Source organism: Talpa europaea (assembly GCF_964194135.1).
Source record: "Talpa europaea genome assembly, chromosome: 15".
In the NCBI taxonomy this organism is placed as follows: Eukaryota; Metazoa; Chordata; class Mammalia; order Eulipotyphla; family Talpidae; genus Talpa; species Talpa europaea.
This window is the reverse complement of record NC_140083.1, coordinates 78,272,191-78,298,218: the sequence shown is the minus strand read 5'-3', so window position 1 is coordinate 78,298,218 and position 26,028 is coordinate 78,272,191. Positions and strand designations below refer to the sequence as shown.

At 41.4% G+C, this 26,028-nt stretch overlaps 1 protein-coding gene across 1 annotated transcript in view; it reads right to left on the bottom strand.

Annotated features, from left to right (window-relative positions):
• Positions 1 to 26,028, bottom strand: part of SLC4A8 (solute carrier family 4 member 8) — a gene marked incomplete at its 3' end in the record, with an annotated part of 57,409 nt that overhangs the window by 2,086 nt on the left and 29,295 nt on the right. The window contains exons 12-23 of the mRNA XM_084256129.1: positions 21,106 to 21,280; positions 20,383 to 20,516; positions 19,269 to 19,514; positions 17,435 to 17,540; positions 16,682 to 16,843; positions 13,970 to 14,083; positions 10,933 to 11,094; positions 9,783 to 10,034; positions 8,257 to 8,325; positions 6,985 to 7,158; positions 4,371 to 4,508; positions 1,851 to 1,942 (exon numbers count right to left, since the gene is read on the bottom strand). Coding sequence (XP_084112255.1) covers positions 1,851 to 1,942; positions 4,371 to 4,508; positions 6,985 to 7,158; positions 8,257 to 8,325; positions 9,783 to 10,034; positions 10,933 to 11,094; positions 13,970 to 14,083; positions 16,682 to 16,843; positions 17,435 to 17,540; positions 19,269 to 19,514; positions 20,383 to 20,516; positions 21,106 to 21,280 — 1,824 coding nt within the window. The remainder of the gene's footprint in view (positions 1 to 1,850; positions 1,943 to 4,370; positions 4,509 to 6,984; positions 7,159 to 8,256; positions 8,326 to 9,782; positions 10,035 to 10,932; positions 11,095 to 13,969; positions 14,084 to 16,681; positions 16,844 to 17,434; positions 17,541 to 19,268; positions 19,515 to 20,382; positions 20,517 to 21,105; positions 21,281 to 26,028) is intronic.

The window sequence follows — 26,028 nt, the reverse complement described above, 5'->3', positions numbered from 1 at the left end:
GCCATGGGTAGTGCTGAGAGTTGGGCTACAGTGCCAGGTGGCCCCTGCCCTGGCCCCACAACTATCCTGCACTCCCTCCAACAACCACTTTGGGGCTGCTGATGACAACACATGATGACAACAGTGGTGGCGTCAAGAGCTCTCACTTACTGAGTGCTCGCTGTGTGCCAGGCACAGCGGAGAACACTTCATTCATTTCCATATTTACAAGGCTATGTCTTTTCCACGTGTAGTTCACTAAGGACTTTTATAACATATTATGTGGACTGCCACAGCATCAGATTACTGACATCTTCATTTTGAAGGTGCGGAAAGCAAGCTTGCCAGGGTCAGTTTACCATCAAGGATCAAACGACAGTAAATGAATAATCAAGGCCTCAAACTGAGTCCTTGGTCTTACAGAGTTTGCAGAGCACTCTGAAGTTTCCTATAAACCAGACTGTTTCCTTTTAAAGGGCCAGGAGAGGTGACAGCATACTGCTAGGGAAGGAACACTGCTCCCAGAGAATTTTAAAGCCGTGGCTCTTCCATAGCAAGCTGTAGAAAGTTTATTAAAGATTAAAAATTCCATTTGTCTGGGGTCAACTAAAAACAAGCCAAAGTGCTAGTACGCACAGAGTAATGGTAACCACCAGACGCTAGGTATAGGGGTGGGATGGGAGAAAATGGACAAAGTCATCTAAGGATACAAATTTACAGATATCAAATGGAGAAGTTCTGAAGACCCAATGTATAGCATGGTGACAAGAGTTACTAGCAATGCATCATACACTTCAAATTTGCTAAGAACAGACCTCAAACATTCTCACCTTATACATATAACAGGTAACAATGGGAAGTGATGGGTATGTTAATTTATTTGATTGCAGTAATCATTTCACAGTATATATGTATTTCAAAACATATTATATACCTTAAATTTATGCTATTTTTGTCGAAAATAAATAGACCAAAGAAAAACTTTCCCCACCCCCACCCCCCAAGTATCAACTATGAAGGGTCAATAATTCCGCAGTAAATTATCCAGGATTTACACGGCTTTGAGGCCCTTTCTTTCCTTTTCTAATCCCTCGACCTCTGAGCTTCTTTCAACTTGAGGGCACCTCTTCCAAAGTAGAAACAAAATGCAAGGAACAAAACCACAAACTTAGCTTCCTGGGACTTGTGGTGAGGAAAAGGTTTGACAGAGAAAGGGACTGAGGTTACTGGCAGAAGAAAGTAATTTTTGTGATTCCAGTTCAGTTCCTGCTTGACTCTTAGGAACACAGATGCCATTGGCCAGGCTGGAATGAACTGTCTGTCCTATCCCCAAAAGATCACCCAAGCATGGGAATTTCATGCCCACCAGCAGAGAACTCTCACGCAACTAGGACCATGCCCTCTAGTCATCTTTGGAAAGCAAAAGAAAGAGACAGAAAGAGCACTGGTTTGAGCAATACAAAGACTCTGAGATTCAAACGGGTTTGAGTCTTAAACTTATTTAGCAGTCTTGTGACCTTGGGCAAATTTCCTAAAACCATGCAAGCCTCAGTTTCCTCACTTGTACAAATGTGAATAATCACACATATCAGATCAAATGAGCACATGAGTACATCTTCCAGCACAGTCCTGGCACAGAGAAGGAGCTCAGTATGTTCTCCCTTCCATTTCCAGCACCTGGTATAGTGTCTGACATGGCAGGGACCCAGCAAAGGAAAGGTGTTTTCACAAGTTGGTGTTTTCACAACTGGGAGTCTGAATATTAAGCTTTTTATACAAGTAGTGGCATCTGTCATACCAGCTCCCACCACAAAGCAGAATGTTTACAGAATAACCAAAACAGTAAATTCCCTGGTGTTTGGGAGTTTTACCTGAAACTGTTGTTCTTTCCGGGACTACTTAGTAACTTCCTGTTCTCTAAAGGGAACTTGTCTCCCCCCATTTCTAACATTTTCTCGGCCTCCTAAAAGAAAAAGAGATATTATTATGTCTTGGAACAAGCCCCTTTTTCTACCATGACAATTTCTACTCAGTTTTTTTCTCACATTTATTATGAGTCTAATGATGTTCTTTCATAGATTTGACTTATCACATAAAGAGAGACAAACACATATTTGTACCTGTGGAATAGTATTTTAAAAAGACAAACTTGATTCTTAGTTAGGCCCTCCAGTTCAACTACCAAGTTATGGGAAACGTAGGGGGATGAACAACGTATTAAATGATACCAAAGGACACATTTAGTAAAATCTAAACAGTAGGAACCCCTGTAGGTCAAAGATGCAGTTTCCTCAACAATAAGAAAAAAAGATAGAAAGGGAAAGCTTAAAGGAATTTATCATCCAACTGTACTATACAGACCTCATTTGGATACTCATCAGACAGACTGTTAAAAACAATGATAAATTGAGAAAATACGAATACTAAAGTCCTTTTTACTTTTGTAGATGCTTAAAATGTTCCATAACAAAATATTTTCTTGAATATAGCCACAGTCAAACAATTCCTCAAAAAATTACTAGATCATACTACCATATGATCTACTAATTCCACTTCAGGGTATTTACCCAAAGAATATGAAAATATTAATTCAAAAAGATATTGCACCACCCTATGTTCACTGCAGCACTGTTTACAATAGCCAAGAATCCAGGAGGAAACAACCCAAGTGCCTATTGTTCATTTGTCAAAGTGGTGGTATAAATATACACAGTGGAATATTATTCAGCCATTAAAAAGAGATGAATGTTGCCATTTGCCACAACATGGATAGAACTTGAGGGAATTATGCTAAGCAAAATAAGTCAGAAGGAGAAAGACAGATACTATATGATTTCACTCAATTGTGGAATATAAAGGAAAAAAACTAACTGAACAAATAAAGCAAAACAAACCCTTAGCTCTGACAGAGAATGGTGATTACCAGAGGGGAAGATATGGAAGGAATGTCTTGGTGGCAGATGGTGACTGGACATTTGGTGGTGGGTGAGGTATGAAATACACAGTTACTGAGGCAAGGAACTATATACCTGAGGCCTGTACAATGTTGTAAAGTAATGTTACCTCCATAAAAAGAAAAAATACTAACTCTATTATTATTAAATAAAAACAAAGGAAATAAAGGGGGAAATTACACAGAAAGAAGTTTAAAGTAGAATTTAATAATAAAACTTAAAACAATTATAAGCCTTAAAGGGTGTTTATATTAAATATGAGATAATATTACTATAGACAAGGAAACATACAAGTCTATATTACTATAGACAAAGAAACATTTTAATGCTATGTTTTTATAAGAGAAAAACCAAAGTGGAATAACATATTGAAAATAAAATAAACGGGCCTCTCTCGTGTCACAGGGGTTAAAGTCTCAGCACTAACAAGCTATCGCCAGCCACTGCAGCATGAGTTCAAACCCCGGCCAGGGAGCTGACCCATATGGCACAGCAGACCTCTCCTGTCTTGCCCGTTGCTCCCCTCAGCAGTGTATTTCAGTAGACCTGCCTGTTCTGCTCCCCTCTCTGTCTCTGTCTCTGGCCTACACCCCAGCTCTTGTATGCACAAATAAATAAATCTTTAAAAACAAAGGAAATCCTGCCAGTTTCAACAACAAAGATGGGCTTGGATGGCATTATGCTAAGTGAAAGAAGTCAGATAAAGAAAGACAAATCCTATATTCACACTTACATGTGGAATCGGAAAAAAAAAAAAATGACAAAACAAAAAGTCAAGCTCATAGGAACAGAGAACAGATTGGCAGTTGGGGAGGGGGGCGGGGCTGAGGGTTGGAGCAACTGGATGAAGGTAGTCAAAGGATACATACTTGCAGCTCTAAGATGAAAAAGTTCTAGTTCATTCATTTCTAGGTATGGTATCTTCATTTTGCTACACATCCATTTTTTGTACCTACAGGCCACTGACTGCGGCTCTACTGTGTGGACAGAAGGAAATAAGGCGGAGAAAGTCCTATACAAGTTGCTTTTGCATGGTGCCCAGCACAGCACCATCTACAATTAAGTTTATAACAAATATTCTCAAAAAATAATACCTCTTACATGCTTAACAAATCAGATCTTTTGGAAGAACATGAGCCGTTAGATTTTTTGATAGTAAGGCAAGATTCTATGTTCATATTCTAAGTATGAACTTTGTAACTAGGCTGCAAACAGATAAAGAAAAAAAATCAACTGGTTATCAAATCTGAGCATGAAGGACAGATAAAGAGAAGAAATCCTTAATCCATTCTCAGCTGAGAATCTCTTTGGAGTGACCTTCCCAGCTTCTGCATGTTACTCTTGGGATGCCAGACACGCTGACTTTCCATGTGGATTTTCCTATGTTTTGTGATTTGAGGCTGCCCCCGAGTATAAGACTGGTATAAGAATTATGACCTCTTCCTCCTTGGCCTTCTTTTTTGCATCATCCAACTTCTTCTTTTTGCTTTCAGGCATGAGATCATCCAACCAGCTCAGTTCTCGCTTAGAGAAACAGAGATCCATGACTTTCCTGACAAAGACCAAGGCCAAAACCTGAAGAAAAATAAGAAGAAAAATGAATTAAAGAGGCTAAGTTCTTTTTTTGGAATTAAAAGTAAAGTCTTATTTTCATAGCAGACTAGGACAGTTCAATTCATAGTAGCTGCCTTTTAATAAATGCCCTATTTATACTAGATACTGAGGTGTTTTATATACATTATTTTATTTACCTATCATCATAACAATCCTACAAGTAAGAGGCTTTCTTTCTATAAGGGCCATTTTAGCCAGAGAAACCAAGAGCCCAGGATGACCTACCTGAATTGAGTGGTGTTCACCAGCAACATCTGGTTGCTGCACGAGGAATGAGGCCAATCAGGCTTATTACATTTCCCCCTAATTTCAATGACTATTTTTCCCAATAAATCCAAAACTGACAGTATCCCTTAGAAGAGTTGTCAGGAATCTGATAGTTCTTTTTTTTTTTTTAGATAGTTTATTAGTTTTAATTTCCATGTTTGTGATGAGTTTGTTCAGTTCATCTGTTTTTCCTGGGTTAGTCTTGCTAGATTATACTGATCTAAAAATATATCTATTTATTCAAGATTATTGAATTTAGTGGCATTTAACTTATATGCCAGTTCATAATAATCTTATCAAGTTTTGTATTTCTGTGCTATCTGTAGTGATTCCTCCTCTTTCACTTGTAATTTCCATTTCTCTCTCTCTCTTGCTCCCCTGCTTTAGCCTGATTAGGGATTTATCTAATTTGTTTATCTTTAAAGATCAAAGAAACAGCTCTTTGGTTCATTAATGAATGTCATAACATTTTTGTCCTATATCATTTATTTCTGCTTTTTAAAAAATTATTTATTTCCTTCTACTAACTTTGTCTTATTTGTTCTTTTTGAAGTTACTGTAGGCATGACATTAGGCTGTTCATTTGGGATTGTTATTGATTTCCCCCTAATTTCTTGCTTTTAAATATGGGCCTGTATTGCAATTACCTTTTCTTTTACCACTGCTTTTGCTGCATCCTATATTCTGGTAATTTATAACATCACTTTCATTCAACTCAAGGTATTTTTTAAATTTGTTTTGATTTCTTTTTTACTCAATTGCTATTAGCAGCATGTTGTTTAATCTCCATGTACTCTTATTTTTTCCTGTTTCTCTTCCTTTTTATAGTTCACTTTTAGTTTTATGGCATTATAGTCAGAGGAGATACTAGATAGAATTTGAATCTTTGTGTTTATTGACAGTTGATTTAGATACCAAGACACAGTCTATCCTGAAGATGTCCCATGTGTACTCAAAAAAAAAAAAAATGTTTATATAGTAGTTTTCGAATTAAGTGTTCTATAGATGTCTACTAAACCAATTTGGTCTAGGAATCTGATAGTTCTTTAGCCAAACACTCAACCCATGAGTGTAACGCCCAAAAGCAGGACTCAAAATATATTCTGAAAAAATTGAGAAACCTATCAAGAAGATGTACATCTAGAAGATTAGGAAAAGAGAACCCCCAACTCCAGGTTCCTCATCCTTGAATATTCCCCCAGTAAGTCAGTAGTACCTAACACTACCCTCATTGCCTTCTCCCTCTTGAGACCCACCATTTGGATTGCTTTCAAACAGCCACTGAATTCTCGCATCCTCAGGACACAGAATGAGCCAGAAAGAAGCTAACAGTGAGGCAGTCAGGTGGCAGCAATTCCATCATCACCCTAATTTTAGGAAACTGCTTGTCACATGTCACACACCACACACAGTTCAGCTTCCCTAGTCTCCTTCTGAAGCTGCCTCAGTTAGAAAGGTGGTAAGGATGCCCTGGTCATTTACTACTCTGAAAGGCAGGTAATATCATTTCCACCAGATGTGCTAGACCAACATCCTTCCCTCTTCCTAGTGGCTTAACTCAGTGCATTTCACCACTTTAGATACTTCTGATTGCAATAAATTCCAAAGTGAAACTATACTGCTTTGAAGTAATATGCAAATTATTGCAAAAACATGAATTTTCTCCACATCACATTCAAGAAGGAAGGGAGGGAAGGAGAGAAAGAGGGAGAGAGAGGGAAGGAGGGGAATGTGTAAACAAAACGTGAACTCCCCATACAATGGAAGTTATTCAGCCATAAAAAAAGGAAATTCTGACCTATACTGCAACGTGGACAAACTTGAAAGATGTTGGGCTAATAAGCCAGTCACAAAAGAACAAATACCACATGATTCCACTAACATGAGGAACTTAGAACAGTCAAATTCACAGAGGACACCAAAGAATGGTGGTTTCTGGGGGCAACAGGAAGGAGGGGATGGCAAGTTTTTGTTCCGTGGGTACAGAGTTTCAGTTGTGCAAGATGAAAAATGTTCTAGAGATGGATGGTGATTATGGCTGCACAACAATGTGAATCTACCTGATGTCACTGAATTGTACGCTTAAAATGATTAAAATGGTAAATGTTATGTTATATATATTTTATCACAATTTTCAAGAATAAATAATAATGATTTTTTGACAACTCACCATCATTGGAAAGACAATGGCAGCTGGAGATGCCTTGATGACCCAGAGCAGGACAAGGCAGGTTAGCTGTATGAGGGTGAAGAGATGCACTTTGCGCAGCGGCACGTGCCGAAGGTAGATAAAGTCTGGCTGGTGTTTTGCAGGCATCCCAAAGAGCTTCAGTCGATCAAAGAACTAAAAGGAGGGAACAGGCATTTATTTTCAGGAGGTTCCTCTGCGTCAGAGCCTTGCTAAGTCCATTTACGTTTCTTGTGTCACCTACTCCAAGAGGCAGGGAGTATCACTTCCACTGGACAGGAGCGGGTGGGTCTGAGAGAACAGGTAATTTGGCCAAGGCGGGTAAGTGACAGAGTCACACTCTGAATTCATCTTTTCTAGTTATAGATTCAAATTTCTTCCTCCTTTCCTACACTGGCTCCAGAGAGAGATCTTTCTCAGGGAGAGTTGGAAACAAAATAAGCCAACTGCATCTTTCTGCTTATTATCAAAACGAAATCTCTTGTACTTAGTGGAGTTTGGAACTTTTCATTGATTGTAGTAAAGAGATAAAATGAAAACTCATACTCTGGATATAGAAAATATGGTCATCATTATATTATAAAGAGAAAAACAGACCCAAAGTGATTAAATGACCCCTCTCCAAGGTCACATTAGAACTGAGTGTACAAGAATGACCACTAGACATTGCACAAAAATAGAGACTAGCACTAATAGAAGTTATAGAATCTGAGACACCTGAGCTGTTGGTGACAAGCTCCTGATTTCCTCTGTACAAAGGACTCGGAGGAAATGAGCCGGAGGATGGGAAAAGGCAGAATATGACAGAAGTAACACCTGCTCACCTGAAACAGTCCCTACAACTCAACCTCTTCAACCAATGTATCCTAAGTTTGACACTTTCTCACTTGAGCCGGGCACTAAAAATAGCACTTGCCCTGTGTGGAAGTAAGTTTGGTTCTTGATCAACATTTCAGATCTAAGTTTAGTAACACCTGCTGAGCACCTAGTGCTTAATACCTGCCTAACAAGTGCTGAATAACTAATGAATGACTGGAACTGGACATCAAGCCAGATCACCCTGGAAGTCTCTGAACCTTTAAGCCAACATGACTGTATTCTGACAGTTGTCTAAAGAAATGTCTAAAATAACTGGTAAGACTAGAACACAGTTTCTCCAGAACTGGTTTGCACTTCCTTAAGGATCTGTGTTGCCCTGGTTGGGATAAGTGAGCTCGCAGAGAAAAGACTTGCCCTGACTGAACCATACAATACCTGAATTCCCTGCAGTGAAGAGACTCCCATGTAGAGGAAAACTCCATAGAGCACTGGCATTGGGATAAACTGGAGAGAAAAGGGCAGAAAGACCAGAAATTAAATTTGACATCATCATATGCACAGTCAAACCTTTAAATTCTCAAAAGTCACTGCATACATGTTGCATTAGTTTCTGCTGCCTTTACATGGTTGAGAAGTAGAAGCAAAAGCAAAAGCTGACAACGATAAAAATTATTTTGTTCTGAAATTAAAACATTACACATAAGTGTAATACAGTCCTGGTTAAATTATAGGCCCCTCATTTTACCTGTCTGCTGACTCTTCCTCCCACATAGGCATGGGCAGACACACAACACACACATACACACCCCTTACTTTTATAGAATTAATAACTTTTAAATATTTTGTAATCACACAATCACCTTCTCAGGGCTTTGGTATATTTTTTAACACGGAGTAAGTTTTCTTTTTTACTAACCAGAGACTTGAGGGGAGGAGTGAGGAGGTATCTTAGCAGAGAGGGGATAACTATGTGTTTTTGACTCCCAAACTTGTATTTTTAGTCCAGGACCCTCTTCTAGGCTCTTTATTTGAGATGCCTTCCAGATACCTAACCCAAAATCTGACCACATCCTCAACCCTTACAAAACCACTTTCTCCTCAGTCTTCTCCCTCTTAATAAATACCATTAACCTCTACCCAGAAGGTCAAGTAGCAGTATGTTGACTTTTTTCCTCACCCCATTCTATCACACAGTCAGCCACCAAGATCTTTGGATCTGTCACCAAATACATACAAGTCATGCCTCTTACCGGTCCTCACTACCAATGTCCTTTTCTAAGACACCATCATCACTCACCTGAAAGTGCCTCACTGGTCTCTGTTTCTATTTTTCCCCAACCCTTAAAATTTATCTCTAGGTATCAGTCACAGTGATCTTTTAAAAACACTATGTGGATTATGTCACCCTCCCATTAAAGCCCTTCAGAGGTTACCTTAAGCACTGACTGCACTGGCCCCGCACACTCTTTATCCTCACTTCCTTGTGTTCTTGCTGTGACTCAACATCCTTGGTCCCAATAGTCCCCAGAGTACACATCACTCTTTCCCACCCCAGTGTTTGACTGGACTGCTTTTCCCCCATCTGCTTACACCACTGCCCACCATTCACGACAAGGCCAACTTCATCCCACTTTACATACCATTTCCTCAGAGACCTTCTATGACCACACTAACTAAACAGCATTCCCTTAATTTTCTATAGCACTTTGAGCATATAGTTGAGATAATAATACCTTGAGATGCAGTTTTTATCACTTCTCATATTCTGTAACTATCATGATAATTTCTTAACTTTCATAACTATATATTATCTGTCTTACCCTGCTAGAATAAGCTCTTTTAGGGAAAATATTTACATGTATATCTGCTTGGCATACCACTATAATCCCAGCACCTACAGTATAGGGTTCCTGGCACAAATCAGACATTCATATTTTCCCAGTGAGTAAATGAATGGTTACCTTTAGTATAGTGGTCATGAAGACTGAGCAGCCCATCAGCACAAAGATCATAAGACCTGTTACTCTCTGCTCTCGAATACCCAAGAACTTGGGCTGTTCTCCAGGAGCAGAGCACTCAGATTCCAGCTTGAGGCTGTTCACATGTGTGATGGACAGGACAGTTGCAGCCACAAACCAGGGCAGGCCCATGATGGAGCAGACACCCAGCATGATGGCTACCATCAACAGGTCCAGGTGGTAGCCACAACCTTTCTGTGGGGAAACAGAGTCTCCGTCACCATCAGAGGGCTGGCTGTAGCGGGGCATAGAACAATGAGATGAGTCTTAGGCCCAAAGTCAGAGGGAAAGTATGGATAAAGAGGAAGAGCTCCATGGATCTCAGAAGAGTCTTCCAATCCCTGGTTTGGAGAGGACCAGAAAGAAAAATGAACCTTAACCTGCTCTAATAGCCCAATATTCAAGTGACCCCAGATCTCACCCTGAGTTTTCCAAAGATTCATCCTGCCTGACAGAGTAACCAGAAACCAAACCACATCTTAACCAACTCAAGATGGAAGACACCACAGGAGCTGGAGATGCGTGTCTTTATTAAATTCCTATAAACCACCCCAGATTGTTACTAAATGTGGATGATGAAACTTTACGTAAGGAAAGAATGGAAATGAAAGCACAAAACCTCTCACAAATAAATGTCCTGGAATGAACTCTGATGAACTCTGCCTCCCTCAGATCCTTGGACTCAAGGCTGAAGCTGGAAACCCCTGTAATGGACACGAACAGGAGAACACCTCTCTCTGGAAAACAGTGCCCAAGCCCTGACCTGAATTTCAGGAAAATAAACCAAACCTAGAGAATGAGACTGTGCAGGGGCCGCCAGCTCTGCCCATACGTCCACAGGTGTGAGAGGAGAGTACTGGAATTCAAGCTGCTTTTGCATCACACCATCAAGCGCCCCTCTAATTTCACGTCCAAATCAATCTCTGTCATTAATGGGGGGGAGAGGGGACTGAAGCCCCTGGAAGTCCATTACAAACTCACTTCATGACTGCTTTTATCCCGGTTCTACAGTTCCTGGTCTAAATGGGTTTACCCTAAGTCAAAAAATCTAAGAGGCTGCCATTAGTACTTCTAGGTCAGAACTTCTTGTTACCTTGAGCTTGTGTTCCTTCCTATTAATGATGACAGCTGTGATCTGCTGGTCCATGAATATTAAGATAGTACAAAGAAGAGCTGGGATGATTGCTGCTATCACAGTCCACCAGGGGTTGGGGCCAATGGGACTAATAATCCATCCTCGATCATCCCGTGTTGGCTGAGGAAAAAAAAAAAAGTTTTATTTTTGTATTTTTAATTAATTACAGTCAGTACAAAACATCAAACTGAATCACAGTATCCACATTTCTTTTTATTCTTGAATGATTAACCTTAAAAACAAAAAAGCACGAAATACAGCAACTCCTTAGAAAGCCTGTGACCTTGTTCCAAGTCTCCTTTGAAAGATCCACTCTTCAATTACCAAATTCCTATGGAATATTCATTAAATTTTCATTTCTTTTCCATGCTCGCCACACCCGTGTACAGAAAAAGCAACTTGATTCAACATTAGTCCAAGTAAAATATAATTATATATTTAACAACAAAATCTGTTGTTAAAAATTTTTTGTCAAGAATTTAATGACTTCCAAAGACAAATGCAAATAAGTGATTATCTACCTAACTGCTCCCTTTAGAAACCAATATATGTCCAGAGCACAAATAAAGGCAAAATAGGGCCTCCCTGGTGGCGCAAGGAGTTAAGCACCGCACTATGAAGCAATCCACAGCCTCTGCAGCATGAGTTCAATCCCCACCTGGCCAGGGAGAAATCCACGTGGCACAGCAGACCTCTCCTGTCTCTCCCGCTGCTCCCCTCAGCAGTGGATTTCAGTCAGTCTGTCTGTTCTCTTCCCCACTCTGTCTCTGGTGGATCCTCTCACCCCCTGCATCTCTAGCCTGTGCCCCAGCTCTTGTATGCATAGACAGGTAAATCTTTAATAAAAATAAAAAAATAAAGGCAAAATAGACCCAGTTGCATGGAATCTCATGGACTTAGGTTGGATTAGTCCGGGGGCCTTCTCCCTTCAGCAGTTAAACAGGGGCCTAGGCTCCAGAGACTTGAAAGAGAACCTCAAGACTGCTGAATTTGACCTCGAACCCTCTCCAGTGTTCCATAAGACTGCTATTCAAAATCTTTTTATTTATTGCATAGAAGAACTGCGGTATAGGCCAGAGGTGTGGGAGGGCAGGGCGGGGAGACTCGAGAGTATTCACCAGAGACAGAGTAGGAGCAGAACAGGTGGATCTACTGAAATACACTGCTGAGGGGAGCTGCAGGCGAGGCAGGAGAGGTCTGCTGACCCATATGTGGGTTAGCTCCCTGACTGGGATCAAACTCAGGCTGTAGCATTGTTAGCACTGAAACTTAACCCCTAGGCTACCAGGGAGGCCCCGCTATTCAAAAATCTTACTGGGATGTTGATGACATAGGTAAACTTTCCCAGATTCTCCAGCCCCTACTCCCCCCACCTCTCCATCCCAGGATACTCTGGGGAAGAGGAGTTCACTGTGTTTGGCAAGTAGCGCTAGAGGGTAAAAGGCCAGGAATACAAACCGCCCAAAATTGACCCAAATTCAAAGAACAAAGCAAAGGTCATTACATTCAAAGTTTGGTTCCATACTGGTCATGACTCTAGGATTCAAAGGCTTCGATAACATCACCAAGTATCAAAATATGAAAAAATTAGTTTCTGAAAGTTGATAAAATCTGTTTCCTTAGTAATAGTGCTCTAAGTGGTAGTTAAATCCTCAGGCTAAAACAAAAACTTATTAAACTTCAGCGAACCTTAACCCAGTAGTAATAGCAGTAGTCTTCAGCTTGGTCTTGGTCACTGGGTTCCGTGTAGTATAACAGCGAAGGGAAGAAAGAAGAAATTTGTTTCTCTGCTCCCTGAGATTGAAGCCTGCCAATAACCAACATTTTCTCTGACATTCTCTCATTTTCCTGTCTCATTTTTCTCTCACTTCCCAGGGGCCTTTTTCTCAGATTTCCCAGAAATTTGGTGCCTTCTTAAGCCTACCCATTAGGAAGCCTTCCCAAGGGTTGCTTAATATTCCCAATTACTTATTTTTACACTTAATCCAGTGCTCCTCTAGGGCTGGCCTCAGGACTAGAGAGAAAAGTTGACTGTGCTGTGCTCACTTACACAAAGGTGAGAATGACATATTCTCAGAGGTATATTTTTAAAGAGGGTGTTTTTTAATCCATGAATTTCTAACTGGTGGCATTTCAGAAAATTTAACAAAATAAAATAAAATTTCAGGCAATGTGAAAAATGGCATTTTTAACTATGCCTACTTCAGGGAGAGAAAGAGAATGAGAAGATCAACCATACATGGCACCTTCATTCCTGCCTTCCTTTTCCTCCCCAGTCTCTCCCGCCATCTTGTGATTCCTCTCCAGTCACTGAGTATGCCCAGGTTTTCTCTCTGTGGGATCTGTGGAATTGAGCATCTTCTCTGTCTACTCAGTGTCCCCAAACTGAAATAGACTTGGAGTACCCACATATTGGTCACTTATTTTATTTTTTGTATTTTTTTAAAATATTATAGATTATAGAGAGTTATACAAACACACACAAAATAAGGTTGAAGAGAAGCCATGATTAATCTGGCAGAACCCTGGACTCTGCATGAGGTCCCTTGGCTGGCTTCTTTCTTTCCTGAGTGGAAAGGCTAAGTCCTGCATAGAGCTTTTCCATCCCTCCTTGTGCCCTTCGACAGTTAACACGCAGCGGAAGTGCTGTTCTCCAGACTTTGCTCAGGGACCCATGTCTCCACATTTTCTGGTATATGTTTACGGAAATGTGCACATCCCATCGTTATACATCTTAACATTAAAAATAAGTGGAATGAAAAATAAATAATACTTTGCATTCATTAAACAGCCTTAACTTTTCTATTCTTTTGCTTTTCTGACTTGAACTCAGGCCTCAAGAGCTTGCTTTTTTTTTTTGAATGATAAGGCACAAGAAGCAAGATTCAGATATAAATGACTGCATGAGTAGAATATGCAAAGGTCTTTCAAATTAAGTCAGAACTAGATTCAGTGGAACTACATGAGGGCACCAAGCACCCTGAGATTTGTTTACCTTGAACACACTGGGAACTTGAAGCTTTGGTGATGGGACGCCAATAAAAAAATCAATAATCACCATTGTGAAGATAGTGAGGAAAACAGCAAAGTCACTCACCATGGAGCGTACCTGGCATGAGAACGGATTAGAAAAAACATGTTAGCAGATTAAATACAATAAAAAAGAATTCAGTGTTGTAAGAGGCTTTAAAATCCTTAGAAGTGTTTTAATTTGATAGTGGAATTACTATAAGCATATTTAAACAATAAGATATTTATATGTGAAACTAAAAAGTGTGGATATGAGGGAAAAATGAATCCGATGACATACTCTAATCTAAACCACCCCAATCTCGGAAGAATGTTGATTAGAGCATTTAGCCCCAGGTTTAGGTAATAGCTCTGAGAACTTGGGATAAGATTTTCTCAGACCAGTCAAGGTCTATTTCTACCAGCCCAGAATCTCAGCAGCAGCACCAACCCCTCTTCTCCTACAAACTCAACATCTAAGACCTCTGAAAGCCCCACTTACTCCACCTTGAGAACATATGAGAATTCAAGCCCTCCCCTCCACCTTCACTGCTCCTACACAGTTTAAACCACCATCCAGCCCTGTTTGGGTAAGTGCAGCAGCCTTTTAACCTTGCTTCTGCCCTTCTGTAAAGTCACTGGTGAGATCATTCAAAACACAGGTTGGATCATGCCATTCTTCTACCAACACCCTGAAAGAGTTTCTCACGTGACTGAGTTAAAAACCCGAAAGCCTTCTTGGTCTATGAATCCTCACGTACTGGCACCAGTGTCTCAGACCCCAGCTTCTTAATGATCTCCCACTTGATCACGCTGCACACACACTTCCTCATTGTTTCTTTTTTTTTTTTAAGATTTATTTATTTATTTATTATTTATTATTTATTTATGCAAGCACTGGGTACAATCAGAAGCACGGGAGGGTGAGAGAATTCACCAGAGCCAGAGCAGGGAGCAGAGCAGGCAGAAGGACTGAAGTACACTGCTGAGGGGAGCAGCGGGTGGCAGGAGAGGTCTGCGCGCCATGTGGGACCCTCCTCCAGTGGCTGGGGAGCAGCCAGGGATCAAACCGGCGCTGCAGAGGCTGCGGGCAGCTTCACAACCCAGCACTCAACTGCTGCGCCACCGGGGAGGCCCCTCATTGTTTCTTAAACATGCCAGATTCACTCCCATCTCAGAATCTGTACTTCTCATTCCTCTACGCAAATGCTTTTCGTGCAGGTAACTTCTTGGGTAGCTCCTTTACCTCCTTTATGTTCACTCAAATACCACTTTAATGAAATCTGTGATGATCCTACTTAAAACTGGTCACCACCTTCCACCCCAGAATTTACTGCATTCCCTTTTCCTGCTTTATTTCTCCCCATTGCACTTATCACCATTTTGTCCCTAAGAAGATGTCCCAGTTTGGGGTTTATTGTAGCTACACAAAATACAGTACCTCCGAAAGGTCCAGTGCCTGCCTTAATCTCAACTTCTAAGAGAGAGAAAAATATGTCTTAGCTACATGCAATATCCCTAATACCTTAACTTTGCTTTCCTTTGAAAGCTGAAGTTTCCAGCTCCCCTCCCCCGGTTCTGTAGGTATCCTGTCAATGTTACATAAATTCTCTGATCGTGTAGCTGGCCCCACCAATGAGGCCCACCTTGGTCATTGTGAAGCCCAGAGATCCTCTCTCCACCCAGTTCCTACAGCACTTACATCCCAGATTGACACCAACTAATTACAATTGTCTTCTAACAAGCTGGCTATTTTGTGGCTTTCTCCTTCCTATTGAATTGGAGAGAACATGTTTTAAACTTCTTTTGCATTCCTCATATAGCATATAACCCAGTCCTGAGCAAGTAGTCAGCACACAACTGCCACTCATTAGTGGTTTGTCCAAACCAGAAACAATGACCCAGAACTTACTTGATATGTGCCTCCTTTAACTATTCTGCAGGTTCCCTAAGGTCTAAGAATGTGCTTTAGTCATGTATGTGTGTATGCTGAAGATTTAATCAACTGAGTCCCCTACCCATCTACACATCTTGCTCTGCAAATGTGTCTCACTTACAGAAAATCACCATTTTCTCCTGATTTGGCTCCTTTTCAAAGAATTGAACCCCCTAGTCATCCCATACCTGGGGTCTAATTCTGCCCCTCCCCCCCAAAACTGGTCACAATACAAACAACGCCATCTCTGTCAGGGAAAGGTTGCTGAGGCTTCAATCATGCAAACCAGGTCAAGACCATTTTGGCTGCTGCAGTCAATGAAACCAGTCACATTACTGTCACAGAATGATCCCTGGGAGCAGGTGTTAGGGTCCCTTCAGTATCCAAAGCAATCATCCCAATGACTATATTCAGGATCTAGCTCCAGCTATTGCAGGCTACATGTACCAGCATTCTGGAGATGAAAATAAACAGATTCTGGATATGAAACTTAGTAGTTTTTAGAGAATACTACCACCACCTGAAACTCCCCTGGCACTCTTAACGTTTTAAATATTAGCTCCTCATTCCACACCACATAGCTATGAAAGAGGCAGCCTGACACTAGAAAAAGAAAATGTCATAGGGTGGCTCATCAGGACATTCGGACATTTGGAGCTCTCCACCTGCCAATCTTCTCAGTAAGCAGCATAGAAGTTAAGTACAGGCTCTGTGCTGTTAGAATTTCAACACAAAAAAGAAACACACAAGCAAGCTACCTACTCTGGTTGGGAAATAGCGGCTTGTCTTAAATGTCTTTAAGGTACTTGAGAGAATGAAGGTGGTGAAGAAGAGAATACAGGACCAAAAGAGTACATCAGGAGTATAAGGTCCATGATGACCACACGCAGATCCCATGAATTCTCCATGCATCTCTTGGCATTCCTAGGGGGAAAAGCATTCTGGGTAATAAAAGGTTGGCATAAGGGAATAAATAGCTGTTTCCTTCCAATTTTACCACTCATTGCCATCCCACAGCTGCTGGGAAGCACTAGCTTCCTGGCTCTCAGGAGCATCTGCTTGCCTCCATGAAGTTATGGGGCTCTCCCTTGCACAAGCCCCTTCCAGACAGGCAGACTACTTAATGTCTTAACCTTAGAAGATGAAACCAGAACTAGCCAGAGCAAACAGAAGGTTCTGGAAGAGTGTGGTTTTTTAATACAGAGGATTTCCAGACATTAATGTTCTTCCTGTCCTACAGAACCTGGATCTGCCCCCCTGCCCTGCCTGGTTTCATCCCCAAATATCCATACCCAGGGTCACTGGGGAGGGTGCACATGGAAGAGAATAAAGAATTAATTTTCTTTTCCCTTTAGGAAAAAGAGAACTTTCGAAGGGGAAATGAAAGAATACGGATAATAAAAAGCTCTTTTTCATAAATGCCAGAGCTTGCCACAGAGCTTCCCTGCTTCTCCTCAAAGCCCTCTTGAGCCTGGTGGTCACAATGCTAGCGCATGTGGTAGCTCCCAGACTTACACTAACAGTCAGGTTAGCCCAGTGGACTTCTGTGGTCACAATACTGTGGTCCTTCCAGTACTGCAGGGTGTGATTGTTTGGATGCTCTGGAAGAGTACACCTGCAGCTGAAAAGGAAAAGAAAAAAAAATGCTCCTGAGGAAAGCAGTCAAGTAGTCAAGTAAGTATTGAATGACTTTTTTAGCCATGACTGGGCCACAGGTTCCGTCAGAGCCTGCCTTTTTTTCCCTTTGCTCACTTCAGATCCTGGGACTGGTCCAAATGATTAAGAGCAATCTATAGGACCAGCACAGCCTGATTTTTCTGTCAGTCATTACTAAGGACAGATTCAAATCAGCATACAGGTCACAGATAAAGTGTGCTGACAACCAAGCTTGGCATCTGTTATGCCCATAACTAGCCCTGGGAATATCCTTGCTCAGTTTCTCTTAGACTCTACCTATGTCAATAGCAAGAAGGATCTGATACCCCATTTAACTCTCAACAGCTTTCTCTATGCCTCGATATCTTGACCCCTAGATCCCTGTCATATTATAACTCTAAAAATTAGAGTCTTCTAGAATTGTAATGCAAGCGCTTCCTGATATTGGATCATCCCTGTTAATACCCTAATACTCTGGTTTTCCCAGCCCTCCTTCTCCATCTAAGCCAGCCAGATCAGACCTGTTATACTGGCCAAAATAAGACCTCCCAGTCCAACATGCTGCATGCCTGATCTGACTCAGTATACTCACCTAATGTAGCCATTCCTACCAACTTTGCTTCACCCCTGAATTTAATGTGTATACCTTCTAAGAATATAGCATGACAAAAGTTCTAAAACATCTCAACAGATTACAATAGTTGGAGGAAATTAAGAAAATGAAAAGTATAGAAAAAGCTACAAAATCCCACATTCAGATATAAAAAAAATAAATCCCAAACTTGGAAGCAACAAAGATGTCCTTTCATAGGTGAATTGACGTACTGTAGTATATCCAGACAATGAAATATTATTTAGCACTAAAAAGAAATGAGTTACCATGCCATGAAAAGACACAGAAGACCCTTAAGTGCATATTTTTAAGTGAAGCACATCCGACAAGGTACCTACTATATGATTACAAATATATGACATTTTGGGAAGGCAACACCTCACAATCAGACCCTCCACAGCAGAACTGTATGGCTAGGAGGGAAGGAACTTGATATGCAGAGCAAAAGGATGAAGGCCTTTAGTCATAATTAGGAGAGGACCATCCCAGAGAAAAAAGACTGCTAGATGGCTGAAAATGCCATTTCTTTTCCAGTCAATTCAAATACATTGAGCACATGAAGAAAACAATCTTTTGAGTTACAATACATACAAGTAAATAGAGCTCTAGATTTTTTGGATACAGAGTAAAAAATCCATGGATCTAGAATTATTAATCTATCTCTATGTAATGATTCCTAAGAGTAACCTGTATACACTTTTAGAGAAAAAGTACTCTCTTTCTTGATAACATGATCCAGGGGCTCACAAATTCTTGCAAAAAGTAGTTCTTCCCCCAAAACTAACTTGATTTCTCTCTGACACATTTGCAGCCTATTTTAGTCTCAATCCAACGACCAAAAGATAAGCTGTGGAAAGCATTTCTCAAGTTACCTCTGGGTTTCACCCACAGTCCATCTTCTCTATCATCAATTTTCACTGTTCTGCTCTGGGTAAATCCCCAATTCTCCAATCCGTATCTGAGCTTTGTTTCCCAGAGGACCAAGAAACCTCCTTAATAGGAGTGCGCCTGGGACCCTACCTCAACCATTAAACCCATACCCTTGGTTCAATTTTTTAAAAAAGCAGGCAGCATACTTACTAATACAGGCTAAGGTGGTCCAGCTGACTGTGCATGTGGATAGGGTAGGTATCTGCCAGGTGAATCAGCTTTTCTATTGCTTCATAGATGAAAATAATGCAAATCAGTGAGGCAAACGCTTCTTCAGTGAAGCGGGTAATGTAGCAGACAAGGGAACTGGCATCAGTTGCCACAAGGACAATACAGAGGAAGGCAGTCCACAGTCCGATACAAGCTCGCAGCGAGAGGTATGAAAGGGCGTAGTCTCTGAAACAAGACAAAAGGTCATCAGAAAGCAAGAATGGATGGCAGTAAGAGACACAGGGTCAGCAATGTGATTATTTCCTAATATCCACAACACTTTATCTCTGTTCTGACTGCCCTTCACTCTTAAATGTTGCCTTGGAAAGGGTGTGAGAAAACTGCTTCGCTGGTGGTTTCTGCCATAGGACACAGACAGCGGAGAAAGAAGGAATTGTCCCACACACTCCTGCCATTACTGTCCATTAATTAAGATCTTATTCTTGTAGATAAGAAAAGGGGGCTAGACCTTATCTCACATGCTCCTATTTTTCAGATAAAATGAATGAAAGATTCTATAAGAAAAGTAGGCAAACTGCTTAGCCCGCTCCACTGCTAGCAGCCAGCATATGAAGGGGGTACATAAGAAAACTAAAAGCTGATTTGAAAGATACTGACTTTCCATAGAAGGGGAGGAGTTTGAGTTAGATAGGGAATTTTTTTTAAGATAAAAAGTCAAGACTTAGATGCAGACTTATTGTGATCATTTCACAATATATACAAATATCAGATCATTACAAACATTCTTACACCTGAAACCAGTAAAACATTATATGTCAATTAAGCCTCAATAAACAAACAAGTGCCCAAAATGGGGGAGGATACATCAAGAATAGCTGAGGGACATTAAGAAAGCTCTGAAAGACTCTGAGAGCTTGGAGATTTTAGATGTGGTAAGTACTCCCTGGGACAGGGCAACAGGATGAATGTTCTTCCTCCAGGTTCCCCACCAGGCATCTCACAGTCCTGCATATGCTGCTCTAGAAGCCTGGCAGTCAGCCCCAGCAGCCCATAACCAACCTCCAGTCAGTTTTCATAAAGCCAAATGTCTTACTTGCAGAATTTGAACAAAATCTTTTCAAACACGAGCACCGGCCCAGTACTTCCCAGGATGGTAAGCGCCTGTCCCGCAAATAAGGAATAAGCAATCCCGGTCATGGAGGCACCAAACAAAGATTCGATTGCACTCTGAGGAGAGAAAAAACCACCACTAAGTCTATGACCCAGCTCTAGTAGGTCACATGGACTGTGTCTGCCCTGACTTAGCTCTTGTGTGTGCACTGACATGTCACTGAGGTAACAAGATGCATACACACTAATACTCCTGTGAACAGATACCACTTTGATAATTCCAGTGCCCAAATACATCCACGTGATTCCTCAACTAAGTCCTATTCTTCATGACTCCATTCAGTATTCAAAAATTTATGGAAACCACAATGATACCATTCAAACTAGAAGCTGCCATACAGAGTTACCTTAAATCTTATTTTCAAATGACATCAACACACATTTTTCCATCCTTGGGGCAATGAACAATCCAACTGGCCATAATCTACTGGAATTGATACTCTTGCAGAAGACAGTCTGTTTTAAAGGGAAAACTATGTTGCTGCTTGATATGAAGTCAAAATATCATTGTAATTCAGTACAAAACATCCATTCTCCTCAGTCCCAGCATACAGAATTCTCCCCCCACCCCCTCCACCCCCCGCCAGACCAAGCTGCCAATACTTGAAGTCTTGTTTGGGAACAATGAAATGGTTAGAGTTCTTACTATTCGTCCCTCAGTGGCTTCTCCGAGCAATCCCCCAAAGGTGATGACAGGTGACATGCAGGCACAGTACAGGAACAGAAAGGAGGCCAAACACTGCAAGCTGAGTGCATCCCGGTAGTCGCTCCAGTACCAAGGGGCCTTCCGCTTGATGTCCAGCACCAAGCCCCCAAACAGCCTGTGAAAACATGGCAGACAGGCCTCTAATACAGTCCCCCTTCCCCAAAAGCATACAAACAGCCCACATTCAAAAATACTTCAAATGTGCTCTGTTTTGAGGTAATACAAGTTGGGCTTTAACTTGATCCAAGTGTAGGAGAAACCTCTTTGGAGTCAGCACAGATTCTTTGCAACCAGAGACATGAATTTGAATGACTGTGTTAAGTATAAAATTAATAAATTGGTGTACAGGGCTCCCCGTTGGTGCAGCGGGTTGAGCGCTGCACTGAGCTGTCTGCAGCCTCTGCAGCTGGGTTCGATTCCCGGCCGGCCAGGGAGAAACCCACAGGCGTGGCAGACCTCTCCTGTCTCATCCACTGCTCCCCTCAGCAGTGTCTTAGGTCCATCTGCTGTTCTGCTCCCCACTCTGTCTCTGGTGAATTCTCTCACCCTCCCGCACCTCTGACCTGTACCCTAGTTCTTGTATAAATAAATAAATCTTAAAAAATGAAAATTAAATTGGTATGCATATTACCAACCATAAAAAAACCCATGAAATTAAGTGTTAGCTTCAGACTCTAAGCTGTTAGGAGGAAATGTGCAAAACCAATTCAAGGTATTAAAAGTGTTAGTTTTACTATGTTTTCTAGATAAAACACCCCTATTGGGGCCTCCCTGGTGGTGCAAGGGGTTAAGCGTCAGCACTATGAAGCAGTCTGCAGCTACTGCAGCAAAAGTTCGAACCCTGGCCAGGGAGGTGGCCCCCATGGTGCAGCAGACCTCTCCTGTCTCGCCCGCTGCTCCCCTCAGCAGTGGATTTCAGTCAGTCTACCAGTTCTGCTCCCCACTCTGTCTCTGGTGAATTCTCTCACCCCCTGGCACCTCTAGCCTACATCCCAGCTTTTGTATGCATAAATAAATAAATAAATCCTTAAAAAAAAAAAAAAAGAACACCCCTATCACATGTATTCACCTACTCAAAATAACTATCTATCCTACTCTTGAGAAATTAGCATGCAATTGACAAGGAGTATCAGATACTTGGTTCAAGCAGTGAGCAAAACAAACACAGCCCCTCTCTCCAGGACCAACAGTCTCATGCGGGAGACAGGCAGTGTTGTGCGGGTGCTGCAGCAGCTTAGAACAGGGAGGGATGGCACTGACCAGTAGGTAGGCGGAAATGACCAGGAGTTAGTCAGATGAGGCAGAGGGTCTAGCATGGGTAACCCTCAGGGGTGAGTGCAAAGGGAGGGATCAAGGTGGTGAAAGAGATTGTGGGAGGGGCAAGAACCAACAGATTTGACCAGAGAAGTTAGAGAAGCCAAATCACAAGAGGCCTCGTGAACCGTTTTAAGAAATAAAATTCTAGGGCGGGAGGAGCACAAGGGACTATGGTGATGATGCACGGGTGACTTGGTGGTGGAAATTCTATGGGGAGGAGACCTGAGAAAAGAAAGCAAACACTGTAAAAAAAAAAAAAAAAGAACAATGATGTAAAATAAATATATGTAAATAAATTATATAGTAAAAAAGCTTCAAAAAATTAAAAATAAAATAGAATTCTATTCTAATGATATGTTAAATCACTGAAGATTATAAACAAAGGGGCAACATAACTAAACATGCATTCTGGAAGGATCACTCTGGCAGAGATGATTAGTGGCACATGAGCTAAAACTAGAGGCAGCAGATTGGGAGAAGTGGATGAATTCCAAGAGCTAATCAGGAGGTAGAAACAACAGGCTTGAAGAGGGGAATTCAGGACCCCTCTCTACTACCCACAAATGAGATAGATCAAGAGCAAGACACCTCACACCAAGAAGTGGTAGTGTTCTCTGTCAGGGTCAATTTTTCTAAGAGTACAGTCACTGTACTACAGTGAAAGTTGTTAGGTGAGTAACAAAAAGGGCCATTTAGCATTCTACGGGACAAACTACTGGTTTCTTCTGCAAATCAAAGGCATGGAAAAAAAAAAAAGATGAGCCGCTCTGGAATGAGGACATAATAACTAAATGCAATGCCAACTTTGATTGGATCCTGCATCAAATAAATGAACTCTACAATGATGTTGCTAAGATAATCACAAAAAGTTGAAACTGGACTTAAAATTAGACAATTTAAGAGAATTATTGTTAATTGTGTTAGATTTCATAATGGCATGATAGTTATTTTTAATAATCTCTTATCAAACAGATACATACTGAAGTAGTTACAGGTAAAATGACATGGTACCGGTGATTTGGCTTAAAATAATCTAGAAAACATAAAAAAAAAAAAACAATTACATAGAAAGCAAGAGATGAAACAAGACTGGCCAAATGTTGATAACCATACATGGACACATCGGGTTCACTATACTATTCACCTTTCTTTTTCATATGTTTGACATTTTCTGAAACTGAAAACTCAAAACAGTAACATAAGCAGCAAGCTGCTCTCTCCTAAGAGGGGGCAGGGCCAGCTCTCTCTCTCTGGATGCCGAAGATCCTGGGGGAGCCCCACAAGACCTGGAACTGTGCCAGTTCTTTCTCCACTCACATGCGTTCATCTAGTTGTCTAAGCCGGTACAACGGGATGAGGCAGGCCTGGTGCAGACAGCGTTCCATCCTACCCACTGTTCTTTTCCTCCATTTGGGTGGGATTAATTGGGATTCACTAACTTTATCAACTTATAGAACTTATAGCAGTGACATCACAATCTGGATCTGGGTTTAGGAGAGAGAAGCAAAGGCAGCCTTTGACTGCTTTGGTCTCGGCCTGCCTGTAGCCCAGCTTAGCTAGGGAGTGTCCACACAGCCTAACCTTGAGCAGGAGAGCTCTGCCTCAGGGTGCGGGATCAAAGCTCTAGTTTGTATGAAAGTGTCACGTTGTCTTGCTCTCTCCTCTGAATACAAGGCTCCACAAAGACCTCACAAGCAAGGCAGCTACAATTAGTTGGGGGTAAGATTCAAGTGTTTACAGGTCCTGAGTCAACACAGCATCTTAAAACTATGTGAGTATTACCTCCTAATCACAATGTGACCTTCCTCTGGAGGGTAGTTTTCTGGGAGAAGAATTTCCTTCTGCAATAATGTGCTGGACCCCACTGAGGCAAGCTGAGGTGCTGCCATAATTGGTCAGGCCCTGGGCACTGGAGGCACCTTTAGGGAGGAGTGTCTGTGAGCAACAGATGAAAGATTTATGTGCAGTGTATTTGAAAACCCCAGAAAAGGAGGACATCCCTCTGCCTGACAGAGAGTAAAAGAGGTGATAAAAGTTCTGAGGCTCATATCAATAGTATATCTATAAAATAATAACATTTCTGAATACCACTGATGGAATCAGCTTTGCACTTCATTTATGCATAAAATCAGGCTACAACTGCACCTCGAGCAGCTGTTACTCCAGCAGGGATGCTCCTCTCCATTTGAGACCGCCTTTCCTTTTCAATGCTATGTTTCAAGTCTTTGGGAACAGAAGGCACAGTGATATGAATTTAAGTTTGATACAAGAAAGGACCAACCTGGCCTAGAGGGGCACTAGCTCTGTAGCACTGCTAGGAAGCCCTTCTCTGGAGGGCTTTAGGGACAAGCCAGCCAGCCACTTGTCTGGTGTACTTTCAAAGAAACTGGTGTGAAGAGTGTTTGGGGGCAGAGGGAGGTCATCATGATAGCAGTTCCTGATTCTTTTTTTCATTAAACTTTCCCAAATGTGGCATTCCCATAAGGTACATGAGTCTACCTTAGAAAAACCCTTTCTAGAGCATCCTCCCTACTGTGAAGTCTTTGGCTAGGAACCTGCAGTCAGACTTCCTTCATCATTGCATATGGGAATGCGCACTGAATCTCCCTGCCTTGGTGTCGGGGAGTCTGAGACACTGCCTGAGCCCTGACTTGGAGAGTTAGATAACACGGGTTCCAGAGTACTGTTTTCAACTTTGTCTCCTTCCCCTTCTTACAGTCTACACGACTTCATCTTCAAATACTTCCCTACTTAACAAGGATAACATTTCCTAACTCTCCACATTTGTCCCTCATTTCATACCACCTCAAAGAAACATAACTAATATAAGGAATTGAAAAAAAAAAACAGAATAATGTATTTTGAGCCTGTAGTCTAGGAAAGTCTGAAAAGTACAAGGATGCCCATCTTCAGGGGAAGGTTCATGTTCCCTTCCTACATAATCTGAGCTTGGGAACGAGGCCAGAGTTGGCAGGAATGAAGATCCCTAATGCAGGCACTAGGTCACCGACCTGGCCTCAAAGGCCAGAGTGGAAGGAAGGCCATTTGCCTTGTACTAAGGACTCTGAGGAAAACTTCAGGAGCTCAGGAAGAGGTAGTTATCTCTCACACAAAGCAGAACTAGCCCGGATAATCCTTCCTTTCAACGTTGCCAATTCTGTAAATTCAACGTGACATTATGAGAAAACTTCCTCAAGCTCCATTTGAATTTGTGAGTAAAGGTATTTGGATTTTAGTGATTAAGCACGTGATGGTCCAGGTACAGGATTTTCTTTTGGGACATGAACCACCATGTCTGAGATTCTATAACTGTTAAGATTCAATCTAATGGTGTCCCAGAACCCCATGTGGAATTGACTCTAAGTGACCCTCTCAAAAAGCCTAGAACCCTAGAGTATTCTCTCTTTGACACCAAAAAGAAAAAAAAAATCCTAAAATCTCACCTCTGCGCATATATCTGTGTGAAGGAAACCTTGCCCTTTATTGCCACTATTTTCAAATTCTCTAAGGCCTGGGGTATGGACATGGACAGTCTTTATATTTAAA